The following is a 16,035-nucleotide window of genomic DNA, read 5'->3' on the forward strand; positions in this document are numbered from 1 at the left end:
ATATAACTATTTTCACAAAATTTTCTGTCAAAATTATTTTGTCCCAGTTTCCTAATAATTTTAATACAACACTCCTCATTCCTTCCTCTGAAATTTCCAAGCCAGATAATATGATGGCCATACCATATCACTCGTGCGTACCGCTGGCTAAAATGAATCACATGACATTTTCCTCTGATCTATGGCATGTTGGATTCTCCACTTAGACACTGAACATTAACTGTGAAACAAATAGAGGACTTCAGAATTAAGAAATGTTTTTAACATGGTAAATATATAAAATTAGTTCCAGTGGATGAAGATTTAACTAAGTGATTTTTTTTCCATGCAAGTTTATTGAATGCTTTACAAAGTTAACTGTTATGGCAGAGATTATAGCATATTAAATGATTACGTTTTTAAAAGGAGATATTCAAAAAGGCATGCAAACAGTGCAATGAGTATTACCTTCAGTTGAAGACCTAGCACTGGTAAAGGTAATGGGTTGAATAGTCTCCTGTGTTCTTGTTTCTATAATAGATCAGTAAAGGCATGAATTACACATGTTGAAGTAACAGGTTTTAAAATGTATTTACTCATTCTCATTATGGACATACCTATTTGAAAGTGAAAGGTAGTACTGAGCTTCTTTCAGTATCTAAATTCTGCATTCTTTAAATTCTACGTTGTATGCTGCTACATGAAAATTGAAATAACAAAACTGAGTTTGGCTGATGTCATTTCTGTGGCTCTCATTACCATATGCTCACAATGGAGCAATGAATTGAAGCTGAACTTGGACTAGTTGTGAGAGAGTACAGATGGATGAGTTGGAGAATTGAACATATTAGATAAGAGCAATATAAATGTTAAGATTAATTTCTGATCTCCATAGTATTGTATTGGCTACCAAATTGAGTACAGGCATTTTTTTTTGCGTCCGAGGTGTCCATCTGACCATCTTGCACCCTAACATCAGTTATATGACCCTGATTGAATTGTTTAATAGTAGTACAGATCCTTAAAGGTACTGTTGGGTACCACTGAAGTACTGGTAAGAAAAAATTTACATTTGTTGTTCCTGTGATAACCAGGGTTCGCCTTCCCTCAGAGACTGGGTCTAACTGCATTTCACCAAACCCCAACTTGTGAACTATCACTGGATGCCCAAATAGTGTTGGAAGCTCATCTATTCCATCAAATGAAGTCCAATCCTATAATTCAGTTTGTCCTCTTGTCATCAGACACACATTAGAAATCCATTGCCTCTTTTGCAGAAGAAACATGTGCCTATTCAATTTCATGGTCATTATTGATTATACTTCATTTTATATATTTTCTGTTTTGAATTTATGCACTTTATTCTTGATGATTTGCTTAGTAAGCATATATTCTGTTATTGAGATAGACAATTTTTCTATCATTACGGAAATCAAGGGTTATGGGAATAAGGCAGTAAAGTGGAACTGAAGATCATCAGATCAGCCATGATCTTGTTGAATAGCAGAGGCGATAGCCAAATGGCCTGATTTTGCTCCTAATTCTTATGGTTTAATGCAAGCCAGCAGTTGGTGGACAGTTCAGGGCTGCTTTTTTCCTGCCCATAGCAAATTTTCAAATGTAGGCTTAGAATTAGATGTACTAAGAACTTTGCGTTAATTTTTAAAAATTACATTTCTGAACCTACTAATCAAAATTGTCATATAGCATGGAAACACACTCTTCGGTCCAATCAGTCCATACTAAACTTAATCCCAAACTAAACTAGCTCTACCTGCCTGCTCCCAGCCAATATCTCTCCAAACTTTTCCTATTCATGTAATTATCCAAATGTCTTTTAAATATTGTAATTTTACCCACATCCACCATTTCCTCAGGAAGTTCATTCCACACATGAACCACCCTCTGTGTAAAAATGTTGTCCCTCATGTCTTTTTTAAATAGCTCTCTTCTCACCTTAAAAATGCTCTCCATAAACTTGAAATCCCCCATCCTAGGGAAAAGACAACTACCATTAACTCTATACACCTCGTGATTTTATAAATTTCATAAGGTCGCCTCTCAACCTCCTATGCTGCAGTGAAAATAGGCCCAGCCTATCCAGCCTTTCTTTATAACTCTATCCTTTCTATAACTAGGTAACCAGAACTAGACACAGTATTCCAGAAGAGACCTCACCAATGTCCTGTACAACCTCAACATAACTTTTCAACTCCTGTACTCAAAAGACTGAGCAATGAAGGCAAGAGTACCAAACACCTTTTTACCCATCCTGTCTATATGTGATGCAAACTTCAAAGAATTGTGTACCTCAACCCCAAGGACCCTCTGTTCTACAACACTACTGGAGGCCCTATCATTCATTGTATAGGCCCTACCCTTGTTTGTTGTACCAAAATGCAATAGCTCACATCAATCCAGATTGAACTCCGTCTGCCATTTTTCAGCCCATTGATCCATTTGATTAAGATCCCTTTGAAATCTTAGAAAATCTTCTTCACTGTCTCCTATGCCACTAATTTTGGTATAATCCACAAACTTATTAACCATGCCTCCTATATTCTCATTCATATCATTAATATGCATGGCAACAAAAGGGGGCTCACTGTCCTGGACATAAGGAGAAAACAATTCAAAACTAATAAATGGAAGATGTCTAAAACACTGCATGATAGATAAGGATTGTTCGCTTGCTATTATCAGCTTTTGGACATTTTGAAAAATAACACCTGGTTACCCTCTATTGGTAAAAATCAGTTTACAATTAGTACATTGTGCTTGATGAACATTCTGTATCTGTGGTGTAAAGCATCCAAGCCTATTGCATTATTTATGACTGGAGCAGGTAAAAACATTAATTTCATGTACAAGCAAGGTTTGAATGTTGCACTCATTTTCCTGTGAGACAAATGAATCCTTTTCTGAGAACTTTTCAGAAGAAGTGTATCTGATGTTCCTGAAAATTAATGTTTGTTCCAAAGTCCTTTTAGTTGCTCTTTTTATACTGATCAGAAGACCCCAGAATTAAAAGCCATTACTGTGATTGAAGATCTTTCAGGTTTATTGTGGACTTTGTTCAATTTCCAGGAAGAAAGCCCTGTCAAAGCCTTGGGTAATGACATGAACTCACAAATATTGACCAGCTCGGGTTAGATGGAGTATAATTTGGCCTGTTCCCATACCTTTTTTTTAATAAAGTGTCCTTGTAACTTCTGGATATGAGCACACAGCTTCTAGATCATTGGAATTGGTGTATTTTAGAATGACAAGAATTAATTCAGGTGTGTTGACACGTTTTATTGGGGTGCTGCATCAATATTTATTGAAGAGGACTAATATGGGTTAGACAATGATGAATAGAATTATTCAATTTTTTTTCTCAAGGACAGTATGAGTAGGAACTTAGTGTTTCTGACAGTGGGGAATCAAGGCAGTGGGACAGGAGAAGAGGAAAGTCAGAATAATATGCATGGACTGTGGGTGCAGTGGCCTTTAAGGCAGAAAAACATTAATCACTGTATAATTTGGCCCATTCCCATGTGTAGTTTTTTTTAATAAAGTATCCTTGTTATCTCAGGATATGAGCACTCGGCTTCTAGATCGTCAGAACTGGTATATTTTAGAATGCCAAAAAATTATTTCAGCTGTGTTGCCCCTTTTATTGGGGTGCTATGCTGTTCTAAACTCCTATTATCATACAATAAATTTGAGAATTATGGTATATATGTGATGTTGTACTTTTCTTCATTTTAATGTTGGAGGGTGATTTCAATTTATTCAAATTGAAATTCTGCATTCTTGTAGTAAATGAATATTTGGTTTATTTGACATTGAGAAGGTTGTGACCCTTGCTGTCTTGGTTACAGATTGAAATGGAAGGCATTGAAGCTCAGGAGGAAAGGGAAACTCGTCTTTTTCCAGGACATGATGACAAATACCGAGTTACGTGCCACGCACTTACTGCTGATTTCTTAGTCTATGGAACAGATGTAAGTGCCATATTAAACGGTAGAGAAGCTGATGTGTTATTTCGCAAATTTGTAGGTCACCACAATTTAGGGGGTAGAAAATAACTTGCCTAGAAGAGATTGATTAGAGGTTGATTTAATGTCTCATCCATAAGTGACAACTCCAACAGTGTAGCATTCCCTCAGTACTGTGCCAGAATATCTGCCTGGATTTTTGTGCTCAAGTCTCTGAAGTGGAAATTGGACCACAACCTTCTGATTTCAGAAAATTGAGGAGTGATGTGACCTAGATAAATTGGAGTCAAAAGACTGGATGGCAGAAATGTAGCCTTTAAAGAGGGCATTATGTAAATACAGGCTAGGTACAGATGTCAGCAAAGTAATACTGAAGAGTATCCGCTGAACATAAAATGTATATTGGAAAAGTGAAAATAAAAGGTAAGGACATAGAATGCGAATAGATTTGGGGCTAACATGGGAAGGAATGTAAAGGTCTTCTAGAGGCAAATTACCAGTAAACAAATGATCAAAGGAACAGCAAACAAATTAGACACAAAAAAGATCTCCTGGTGGAGGCAGAAAGCATGGTGCAGATTTGTTGGATGAAATGGCTTCCTTCTATACTACTCTGTTCTTTAATCTGGGACACACTGCATTGAAATTTGAATCAGTCGCATTTTTCTGATTTTATTCTTCCATTGATCCCTAATTAGAATCTTGTTGGCATCATATAGTTAAAAAGGAAACTGGAAGAGTCCCTGGTTGCATGCAAAGAGTCAGTTGTTGTATGATGTTTCTCACATTTTTGTGACCACCTTTTGCCCATGGTCAAAAGACAAGGCCATCTTTGTCCATCTCTTTTCAACCTTACATCATCGAATCCCTTACCAGTGGTTCCTTCTATGTCCATCCTTGGTTTAAAAAAAATCTCTCCGTCGCTTTCTAAACCTGAGCTAGATCATATTTGATTCTTCATTTGCTGCAATATTTTTGCAGTTCCCTCATGTCCTCCTATGCAGTTGTCCTCACAAAACCTTTCCTCTCCTGTATTCTGATCAATCCCCTCTGAATGCCAGAAATAACCTGGCTTGCATGACAACAAAGGAGCAGAGCTAATGTCTACTAAGGTGTCCAGCTGAAGTTCTACAAAATGCTTCAGTTAAGAGGAGTGTATATAAGGTATAGTGGATCCGATGTCTTGCAATACTCATTATGTATTTAGGAGCTATAAAATGAATAGTTAAACCCTTTCCTTTAGTCACACTGGATAGTTAGCAATAGAGATCTAGGTGATCAAATATTCTCTGTCCCAGGCCTGCTCCAAGGATGGAATTTGGGCAAGAAGCCTAGTGGAGGTAGGATTTTAGGAGGTAGTAGCCAGGATTATGAGTGTTTTAGCTGAAAATGTGTCGCTAGAAAAGCGCAGCAGGTCAGGTAGCATCCAAGGAGCAGGAGAATCGACGTTTCGGGCATGAGCCCTTCTTCAGGAATGAGGAAAGTGTGCCAAGCAGGCTAAGATAAAAGGTAGGGAGGAGGGACTTTAGGGAGGAGCGTTGGAAATGCGATAGGTGGAAGGAGGTTAAGGTGAGGGTGATAGGCCGGAGTGGGGGTGGGGGCGGAGAGGTCAGGAAGAAGATTGCAGGTTAGGAAGGTGGTGCTGAGTTCGAGGTTTGGGACTGAGACAAGGTGGGGGGAGGGGAAATGAGGAAATTGGAGAAATCTGAGTTCATCCCTTGTGGTTGGAGGGTCCAGCATCTGCAGTCCTCACTTTCTCCTTATGAGTGTTTTACTTTGCCCTGTTGGCAGTTTCATGAAGACATGGTACAGATGACATTGATCAACCCATCACCCACCATGATTCCATGGCAGTTACAATCCCCAAAATCTCAATTCTATTTTGTAACATCAGCTCCATTAAAAAAGGAGGCAGACTTTAAAGAAAAAATTGCTGATGGTGCTTGTTGGCAAATGGCAGGTCAACACTATCTTTCTCACCCACTGTTTCACCCTCTCCTACCTCACCCTGGAAAATATCACGAGGTGCATGCACTCTCATGTTTACATGCAACATAAATAGCCCTAACTAGAAGTACTCAAAGAAAATCAGGAATACTTCTCACACCTGGTACCCACACCATTATACTTCGTCATAATCTTGGATAGTGTATTTTTGTACCTTGCAACTTAACTTCTCGGATACTTTTATATGATTATGTTGAAAAGATTAACAATATTTATATGGCTTTCTTGTTTAGACTGGGATCATCCAATATTTCTATATTGAGGACTGGCAGTATGTGAATGAGTATCGCCATTCAGTCAGTATCCGTAAAGTTTTTCCAGATCCCAGCGGGACTAGAATGGCATTCATTGATGACAAGAGCGATGGGCTTGTCTACTGCCCTGTAAGTAATGTTTTCAGAGTCATCAGGCATTGTGCCACTATCATACTATGCTTTAGTTCTCATTTCCTATTTCATATCTGCGGTGGGATGAGGGGGTTAGTGGCAGATCAGGCAGCAATGGCGCGGGTGTCATTGGTGAGTTAGCTCAGGACTCATGGCAGAGGCGGTGGAAAGAAAATAGAGTGTCTTTCAGTTATATCTTTTTTATTCTTAAACTATTTAAGATGTCACCAAATTGTGGCGATATTTGAAGCTTTTCATTATATTTTGCCTGTATTCACTGTAAAATGCACGTGACAAATTCATTTGTTCATTCATTACTGACGATAGTAATTATCAAATAAAGTTAAAATATTATTGATTATTTATCCACCATATATATGTTTAGTTTGCCACATTTCTTTGTTTGGTATTTTGAGTGGGCTTTAATATTTGTATTTAGAGTGCAGGTTACTGTAATTTTCAAAGGCCTCCAAATTTTTTTGTTCATATGAATATGTGTATTTATACTTGAATAACTTTTTGAATTTCATTGTACTCTTCTGTTAAAGGTGAACGATACTATATATGAGATCCCGAACTTTCCCACCACTGTTAGAAGCATTCTCTGGGAACACTTTACAATGGATAAAGGAGTCTTTATTGCTTATGATGATGACAAAGTCTATACCTACGTTTTTCACAAGGATACGATTCAAGGTAGCATAATTGTAGCTGCATGAAACAAGTTATGCTACACTTCTGTTATCTTCCTTTATTGTTAGGAATAAAAGCATGTAGGAAACCTAAGAAAGTTTAATGAAACCAGTAATTTGTTGATATGAACATAAGAGCAGGACTGAGTTGTTTGGCTTTAGATCTGTTTTGCCATGAGGCAAGGTCTTATTCCTGAACTACCAATACTTAAAATACACAAGTTTGGGGAGGGAGCAAATTGGCAACTTGAAAGTGACCACGTTGCCAAGCGACTAATTAGAGAAAATTTACTGAAGCAGTCAGAATCTGTGAGGAACTGCACCTCTAATCACAAGCTGCTTGCCTACCACTTTTGTCACAGAGAGGATAACAATATTCTGTGTGTGGCAAAAGCAGCAGGGAAGCAGTTTGTGATTGGAAGAGCAGGGAGAAGGTGAATGATAGCAATGAGAAAATAATAGAAACATAGAAAATAGCAGTAGGAGTAGGCCATTCCACCTCGAGGCCTGTCTGCCATTCAATATGATCATGGTTGATCATCCCGCTCAGTTCCTGCTTTCTCACCATACCCTTTGATCCTTTTAGTCCTAATGACTATATAAAACTCCTCTGGAAAACATTTGACATTTTGGCCTCAATGACTTTGTGATAGAGAATTCCACAGGGTCAACAGTCTCTGGGTGAAGAAATTTCTCCTCACCTAGGTTCTTACCCCATATCCTTAAACTGTGACACCTCATCTGGTTTCCCTAGTCATAAGGAGCATCCTTCCCCAATATCCTATCTAAACACGATAGAATTTAGTAGGTTTCTATGAGATTCTCCCTCATTCATCTAAACTCCAGTGAATATAGTCTTAACCAATTCACTCTCTCCTTGTACGTCGTACCATCCAGGAGTCAGTCTGATCAACCTTCGTTGCAGTCACTCCATAGCCAGAACATCCATCTCAGTTAAGGAGGTCACAGTGAGCAAAGAACAAAACAGCACAAGAAACAGGCCCTTTGGCCCTCCAAGCCTGCAATGACACATTTTGTTGTTCCATACTAAATATGTCTTCGTTTATACGATCCATATCCCTTTTTTGCTTTCCTGTTCGTGTATTTGTCCAGGTATTTCTTGAATCTTGCTATTATGTCTACATCCACCACCTCCTCTAGCAGTCCATTCCAGGCACTCACCACCCTTTGTGTGAAATACTTGCCATGTGCATGTCTTTTGAACCCCCCAACTGCGCACCTTGAACCTGTGTCCTCTAGTAATTGACCCCTCCACCTTGGGGGGACCAAGCCTGTTACTTTCCATTCTATCCACGCCAAATTGGCAGACAGGCATTCAAAATGTTTAGATTAGAGTGGTGCTGGAATAGGATTCCTCTATTCCTGATGAAGGGCTTTTGCCCGAACTGTCGATTTTCCTGCTCCTCGAATGCTGCTTGACCTGCTGTGCTTTTCCAGCACCACTCTAATCTAGACTCTGGTTTCCAGCATCTGCAATCCTTGGTTTTACCCTATTCAAAATGTCTATCAGATCACCCCTCTACCACTTCCATTCCAGTGAAAACAAACCAGTCTATCCAACCTTTCTTCATTGTTAAAATCCCCCGTACCAGGCAACATCCTGGTAAACCTTTTCTGTACCCTCACCAAAGCATCCACATCCTTATGGTATTGTGGTGACCAGAACTGTATGCAATATTCCAAGTGTGGCCTAACTAAAGGTATGTAAAGCTGTAGCATAACTTGTCATTCCTTGTAGTCAGTGCTCCTTGCAATGAAGGCAAGCATGCCATTGGTGTTTTTTACTACCTTTTCTGTCACCTTTAGTAATCCTAAAGAAGGGCTTATGCCCAAAACGTCGATTCTCCTGCTCCTAGCGTGCTGCCTGGCCTGCTGCGCTTTTCCAGCACCACACTTTTCAACTCTGGTCTCCAGCATCTGCAGTCGTCACTTTCTGTCTGTAAGGGACCTGCGTTTGACATGACAAATCTTTTTCCCTTTCATATATTTATAGAAGGTTTTATGATCTGTTTTTATCTTCTCTGCAATCTTACTCTTCTCTCCTCATAATCGAACAATTTGCACCCATTTGCTGATTTTTAAAATAGCCCTGTCTACTCTTTGGATGTATAATCTATAATATCCATGGATCCATTATTCATAGTTTATTTTATAAGCAATGGTTCTGTCCTATTTCCTCTTTAATGTGTGTGCCAGACAGGGATAATTTTGTAATTTTTTCAATATTAATTGTTGCTTAGACAGCATCAACTCTTTTAGTAAGATTCCTTACTCTATCCTTTTTAATTTACGCTTCACATCTTAATAGTTCTCTTTATAGGATCCTAGTTTCAGATTCATCTACTTCATCGTCTTTGTGAAGAATTCTACAGTATTATGGTCACTCTTCCCCAAGGGAGCCCACATAACAATTCCTCTTTTCTAATTGCACTGTATAGTCGAGAATAGCCTGTTCTCTGGTTGTTATTAAGAGTGTGGTGCTGGAAAAGCACAGCAGGTCAGGCAACATCCAAGGAGAAGGAGAATTGCCTCTTCAGGCAAAAGCCCTTCATCAGGAAAGGGCTCTCTGATTGTGGTTTTTGTTGCTATTTTTTAATGTGGGTATCACTGGCTGGTCAGCATTTCTTGCTTGCCTTAACAAAGTTAGTAGTGAGCTGCCTTGAACTGGTGCAATCCATGTGCTGTAGGTAGACTTAATGCCTTAGGGATGGAATTCCAGGAGCATCGGTGGAGGAGATAGTAGGTGCTTGTGAATGTTGTGGCAGTCAAGTGGACTGATTTGTCCTGGATGGTGTGAAGCTCCTTGTAAATAGAGAGTTTTCCATCATACTCATAACTTGTAATTTTTAAATGTGGACAGGCTTTGGGGAGTCAGGAAATGTTACTTGCCACAATATACCTCACCTCTGACTTGCTCTTGTAGCTACTGTATTTGTAGGGTGAGTCCGGTTACCTGGAGTCACCTGATGAAGGAGCTACACTCTGAAAGTTTGTGATTTCAAATAAACCTGTTGGACTATAACCTGGTGTCATTGTGACTTCTGATTTGTCCACCCCAGTCCAACACTAACAGCTCCACGCCATGAATGCTACTTGTCACTTGTCAACTCAAATTGGATGTTGTCCAGATCTTGTTGTATTTGAACATGGATGCTTCAGTATCTGAGGAGTCTCAAATTGTGGGTTGGTGATGATTCACCACGACACATTCGCCGCCACCGATTAGCCACTGCTGGTTCGCCACCAGCGTTTCTTCACTGGGGTCATTTGACCTCCGGAGACTATTTGCCACCGAAAAGATTTATATGGACTGATTGTCTTCCCTCCCACCTGTTCTTTCATACTTCTCAGTCCCCCTTATTTATACGACAACATAGTACATATTGATTTTTTAAAAAGTGAAATAAATATCATTTTATTGGTTTATACATAAAAATGAGTTGCAAATACTTGCGGTGGCGAATGGTCCTCAGTGGCCAGTGGGCGGTGGCTAAGCGTCCTTGGCGGTGAAAGGGCAGTGGCTAATCGGCGGCGGCAAATGGTCCCATCCCGCAAATTGTATCACCAGCAAACAACCTCACTTGTGACTTTGTGATGGAGGGACTATAATATCACAATGGGTGTAGCTTTGTAGGGCATAGGACAAAAGAACAGGAATAGATCATTTATCCCAACCAGTGGAAATAGTTTATCTACCCTGCCTCTTCCTGTTATTATCTTGAAGATTTTGATCAGATAGCCTCTTAACCTTCTAAATTCTAGAAAACCAGGCCAAATTTGTATAATGTTTTCTCATAAAATAACCCCTGATGTCCAGGTATCATTCTTATAAACCTACGTTTTACTCCCTCCATGACCATACCCTTCCTGAGGTCTGCTGACTTCACTCTAAGTGAGTGTAACCACGGTTTTGATTAGCTGTAGCATAACTTCTACATCCTTTTACTCCAGTCCTCCAGATATAAACACCAGCATTCCATTAACGTTCTTGATTATTTTCTGCATCTGTTCATGATATTGTAAAGATTTATACACCTGAATGTCCAAGTCTCTTTGGCCATCCAATGTATTTAACTTCATATCATCTAGAAAGCACTCCGATCTATCCTTTTTTGATCCAAATGGATCACCTCAAGCTTGCTTACATTGAACATCATCTGCCACAGTTTTGCTAGTCTATCAATATCCCTTGGTAATTTTGTGCTGTCATTTACACTGTCTCCATGCTGCCTAACTCTGTGCCATCAGTAAATATGGATATACGACTTTCCATGCCATTTATTCAAGTTGTTAAAAATTCATATGAATAATTGAGACCCAACACAGACCCTTATGGAGTGCCACTAGTCACATTCTGACAATTTGAGTACCTACCCATTATTCTTTTTCAGGTCCAGCTATCCTTCAGAACCGGTAGACAGCTGTAATGAAGCAGTCTAGAGAAATTGATATCAGTATCATCAATTTTACTGTGAAAGTTGACCCCAAATCTATGAATTATGTCATCAAAGGCAGTAGTTGGATGAGGATGTGGAGGTGTGGGCAAGGATGGACCCTTGTGGTATAGTGCAAGTGCAGGGGCAGAAAGATAGGGAAACTAAGGAGAATAAGTTCTCTAAATTGGACAGCTGAGAAGAGTTATTGATGTTGGTTACTATTGTCAACTGTGGCAAAGACTGCTGAAAGGTAGAGAAAGATGAGGAAAAGTAATGTACGGAAGTCAAAAATTGTGATTTGTGTTGTGCAAGGGTAATCTCATAAATGGAGTTAATCACTTATGGAGTTGCAAGAAAAGTGCGCACGCGATTTGGAGGGCTACAACTTAATCAAAACCTGAAGAGGAAAGATAGATTCCTCTCAGCATAAAACACAGGAATAGGCTATTCAGCCTCCCAAGCCTGCTCCATCATGCAGTAAGATCATGGCAGATCTGTCTTTGGTCTCAAGTACACATACACCCTAACTCCAGTAACCTTTCACTCAGCACGAGTTTCCAAACGCCATTTTTTTCTCAAATTTTCAAAATTCGACCACCCACTAGCCATGCACACCATGTAATGAATAGCTTACCAGTTAAAATATTTTTTAATCTTTTAATTTGTTCCTAACATACTTTCCTAAACTAATCGTCATCTGACACATCAATCTATTTCTTATCATATTTATTTCACAGGATCCAAAGTCATACTGGCAGGTGCTACAAAACTTCCTTTTTCTCACAGACCATTACTGTTATATAATGGAGAATTAACATGCCAGACACAGAGTGGGAAAATCAATGCTATTCTTTTAAGCACGCATTCTTTCCTCGCTGGATTGAAGGATCTTGGACCGAATGATCTTCAGCCAATGTTGACCCAATGCTTAATGCTGAAAAGGTAAGAGATTTTACAAGGAATTATAAAACCATTCTCGTTGTTTAAATACAAGCAAATTTATGTCACAAGATGTTGTTTGAGTTTTGTAATGTTATTATTAATCCTTTGGTTAAAAGTTGGTATGACGCTGATAGTATCTATAAATGATTTTTCCTTAGCAAGTACAAATAAGTTGATTGTAACAGGAACCCATCTAAGTCGGAATCTAGAATAAAACTACAGTAAATTGGATTGTGTTCCGTTTCTCACAAGCTACCTGTGTGGTATAATGGAGAGAATATGTCAGTCACATTTTCTGGAAAATCTGCACTTTAAGATTGGAAAATTGAGCTTACAAACTTGGAAAGGTGGCGTAACTGCTGAGTACTTGAGTACTGCTGCCTGAACAGCTGCAGAAACCTAAGGATGTAGGGAGAGCAACAACTCCAGCACTGATAATGAAGTTCTGTCATGTGAGTTGACAGTTATCAACCTCAGCACTGGCACTGCGCTTATCTTGGAGACCAGCATGGAATTGACAATAGCATCTGATATGAATTAGGCCAAGGAAAAGAATGGTCATATGCCAGCTCATAAATAGCAACTGGGGACATATCTGGTGAGGTGACGTACCCCAATGCTGGGAACATTAGCAAGCCTGCCAGACAGCTACATAATCTATTAAGGAACATGGAATGTTGTGTTAGAACTTAGCAGAGGGCTTGGCACAGAGCTTGTCCTTCCATAGCCTCTGATCCATCTCTTGGCTCACCCAGGACACTGTTGCTGCTTCCTTCATTCTGGTTGGAGCCTTTAAATGGATGGGTCACCTGTTTCATTGCTGTTCTTGGGAGGAAATGGAAAACTCTGGGAAATGCACCAAAAATGTTCCAAAAGCAGTATGGACACTTTCAGACACATCCCAATAGCTAAAGTTTTCATAACTTGTTCATCATACAAACTATTCTGAAATCATATTGTCAACTTTTCTTCTGACTCTTACAGGTTTAATGAAGCCTGGGATGTGTGCAAATTACTTAATGATCCTTCAGCATGGACTGAGTTTGCTCGTGCTTGCCTCCATCACATGGAAGTAGAGTTTGCGATCCGTGTTTATCGAATGATTGGAAATGTCGGAATGGTAATTTCACTGGAGCAGATTAAGGTTGGTCCTTATGAGGATGTGTGACAATACCTTTACTACATGCTACTGCATAAAATAAAAATGCACATGTCATTTTTTTTATTCTCTTCAATTATCTCAAGTTTCTCTGTGAGGGTGATGGATTTGTGGAATTCTCTACTGCAGTTGTCAAGTCTGAGTCATTAAGCATGTTCTAGGCTGAAATCCAAATTCCCAGTGTCTTAAGGATAAGGCTGGAAAGTGGGCTTTTGGATTATCAGATCAGCCATGATCTCTGAATGGCAGAGCTGACTTGATAGACTGAATGGCTTGCCTCTACTCCTACATCTAATGGTTACATTCATCCATTGAATTATATTTTATTTCTTCTAATGTCTTCATTAAAAATGTTGTTTAAAGGCCTCGGCTTCTCTCAAAACCATAGACTTGAAGTTGAATTTTTTGACCAAAGCTTTGATTGTACAGTCCAGGTGTACATGTCCTAATATCCTTAAGCAAGTTAATATTATTCAGTCAACTACACTGCACCAATATTTCTCTTAAACTTCCAGCATTAGAAACAAAAGAAGGTACATTTCAAAAACTTTATTGAGTTCAGGTTTATGGCTTTTTAAAATGTTTGTTTGAGAGTGAGGGCTGTGTAACTGTCCTATTATACATGCTAGGCTTTTGTTGTATGTGCTATACATTTCAGAAGACCTGTTGAGCTAAGAGAACATCTTCTATTATACTAACGTTCAATTTTCAAAATGGTGAATTATGAAATCAACTTGGTAGGCATCAAGGAAAATTCATTGAGAGATGGCATGAAATCTCAAAAATGCATGAGACCAAGGGAAAGGCAAACAGACTTAATCTTTATTGAATTTTTAATGTTACATTTTGAAGTAAGCAATGCATTTGGAGGGAAACATATACAAATGAAAGAAAGGACGATGGTTAGGAAAAACAGGGCTGAACAGAGAGAGACAGTCACATACGCAGAGCATATTATGTCATTCTATTCTTTACTCAAATTTTGTTTTACTCATTTATGAGATCTGACCATTGCTTGCTGGGCCATCATTTATTGCCCAATTTGCCCACAAGGGGATGGTGAACTACCTTCTTGAACTTTTGCAGTCTGTTTGGTATAGGTAGGCCCACAATGCCAGTTCCAAGAATTTGGTCCAGTGACCTTGAAGGAATGTGTTTTTGAAGTTTTGGCTCAAAAGAAAGCAGCCCTTTGAAGGAAACCTAAAAAAGCAGGAAACTAGTTGCAGATGAGATGTTTTCCTGCCATTTAATGATGAGTGAAATGAGTGGAACTGGAGCTGGAGTGAAAAAAAGATTAAAGGACAAGTAAGTAACAAGGAGGTGTGAATGCAGGGAATAAATAGATAGTGAAGAGTAAGATGTCACAAAGGGAATGCATAATGGGTAGGAAAATTGGAGGATGACAGCGGTATGGAATAGAGGGAACCACAGATGGCCACACCACAAAACTCCACCTCCAATATTAAAAATCGCACAATACCAGGTTATAATCCAACAGGCTTATTTGGAAGCACTAGCTTTCAGAACACTGCTCCTTCAGGTGGTTGTGGGTATAAGATCATAAGGCACAGAATTTGTAGCAAAAGTTTACAATGTGTTGTAGCTGAAATTATCTTTATAATTATTCCTTGCAGAATAACATATTTTATTTTGCTCAAAAACTGCATGTATCCATGTAAAATTCTGTAAATCAATTTTTTAGATTAGAATCAGTTTGAACATTGTGGCACAGACAGCCTCACACAGGGCACCTCACACCTTCAATGCATTATCTGGACTGACATGACACCAATTGTTAAAGTTCACTTGAGAATGTAACTTTAAAAAAAGTTCTGTGATTTACATATGACAGAACTGAAACCAACATGTTCATTCTAAAAGATGAGAGACTTCACAAACAATCCAGGTCTTTTTCAATGTATAATTTCAGTTACAACACACTGTAAACTTTTGCAAAAGGTTCTGTGTCTTATGATCTTATACTCCACAACCACCTGATGAAGGAACAGTGCTCCAAAAGCTAGTGCTTCCATATAAACCTGTTGAACTATAACCTGGTGTTGTGATTTTTAACTTTCTACACCCCAGTCCAACACCGGCATCTCCAAATCATGATCACCTCAAATGAAAATCCAGACTTTGGTGGTTCTTTCCTCATCATACAAAGCTATAATATTTCCAACTTGAAAAGAATGTAAAGCAGAAAACCATTTGCAGAATGCTGTAGATGCATTGTGGCAACTTTACACAAGCAGTTACTATAATACATTTTAAATTTTAAAAATTATAATATATTTATTAAAATAAAATAGATTTCAAAATTGGGTGCAAATTACTAAAGTGACTACAATCTTCAAAATTGTAGCCTATAATTAATGCAATTAAAGACTCATTTGTAATATGATTCCATATATGATACCCACCAGACTG

The 16,035-nt window shown here is 38.7% G+C and overlaps 1 protein-coding gene across 7 annotated transcripts in view; it reads left to right on the plus strand.

The window, feature by feature from the left end:
- The window catches only part of wdr19 (WD repeat domain 19), a 164,002-nt gene that overhangs the window by 73,751 nt on the left and 74,216 nt on the right, over window positions 1–16,035 (plus strand). For all 7 annotated transcript variants that reach the window (XR_011960181.1, XM_072567762.1, XM_072567791.1 and 4 more), the window contains 5 exons: window positions 3,846–3,968; window positions 6,203–6,352; window positions 6,904–7,051; window positions 12,242–12,446; window positions 13,431–13,590. Coding sequence is in view for 6 of the 7 variants with exons in the window: in XM_072567762.1 (XP_072423863.1) it covers window positions 3,846–3,968; window positions 6,203–6,352; window positions 6,904–7,051; window positions 12,242–12,446; window positions 13,431–13,590 (786 nt within the window). In the remaining variant the exon portion in view is untranslated. The remainder of the gene's footprint in view (window positions 1–3,845; window positions 3,969–6,202; window positions 6,353–6,903; window positions 7,052–12,241; window positions 12,447–13,430; window positions 13,591–16,035) is intronic.

The sequence above is a fragment of the Chiloscyllium punctatum genome, chromosome 1 (assembly GCF_047496795.1).
Source record: "Chiloscyllium punctatum isolate Juve2018m chromosome 1, sChiPun1.3, whole genome shotgun sequence".
Lineage (NCBI taxonomy): Eukaryota > Metazoa > Chordata > Chondrichthyes > Orectolobiformes > Hemiscylliidae > Chiloscyllium > Chiloscyllium punctatum.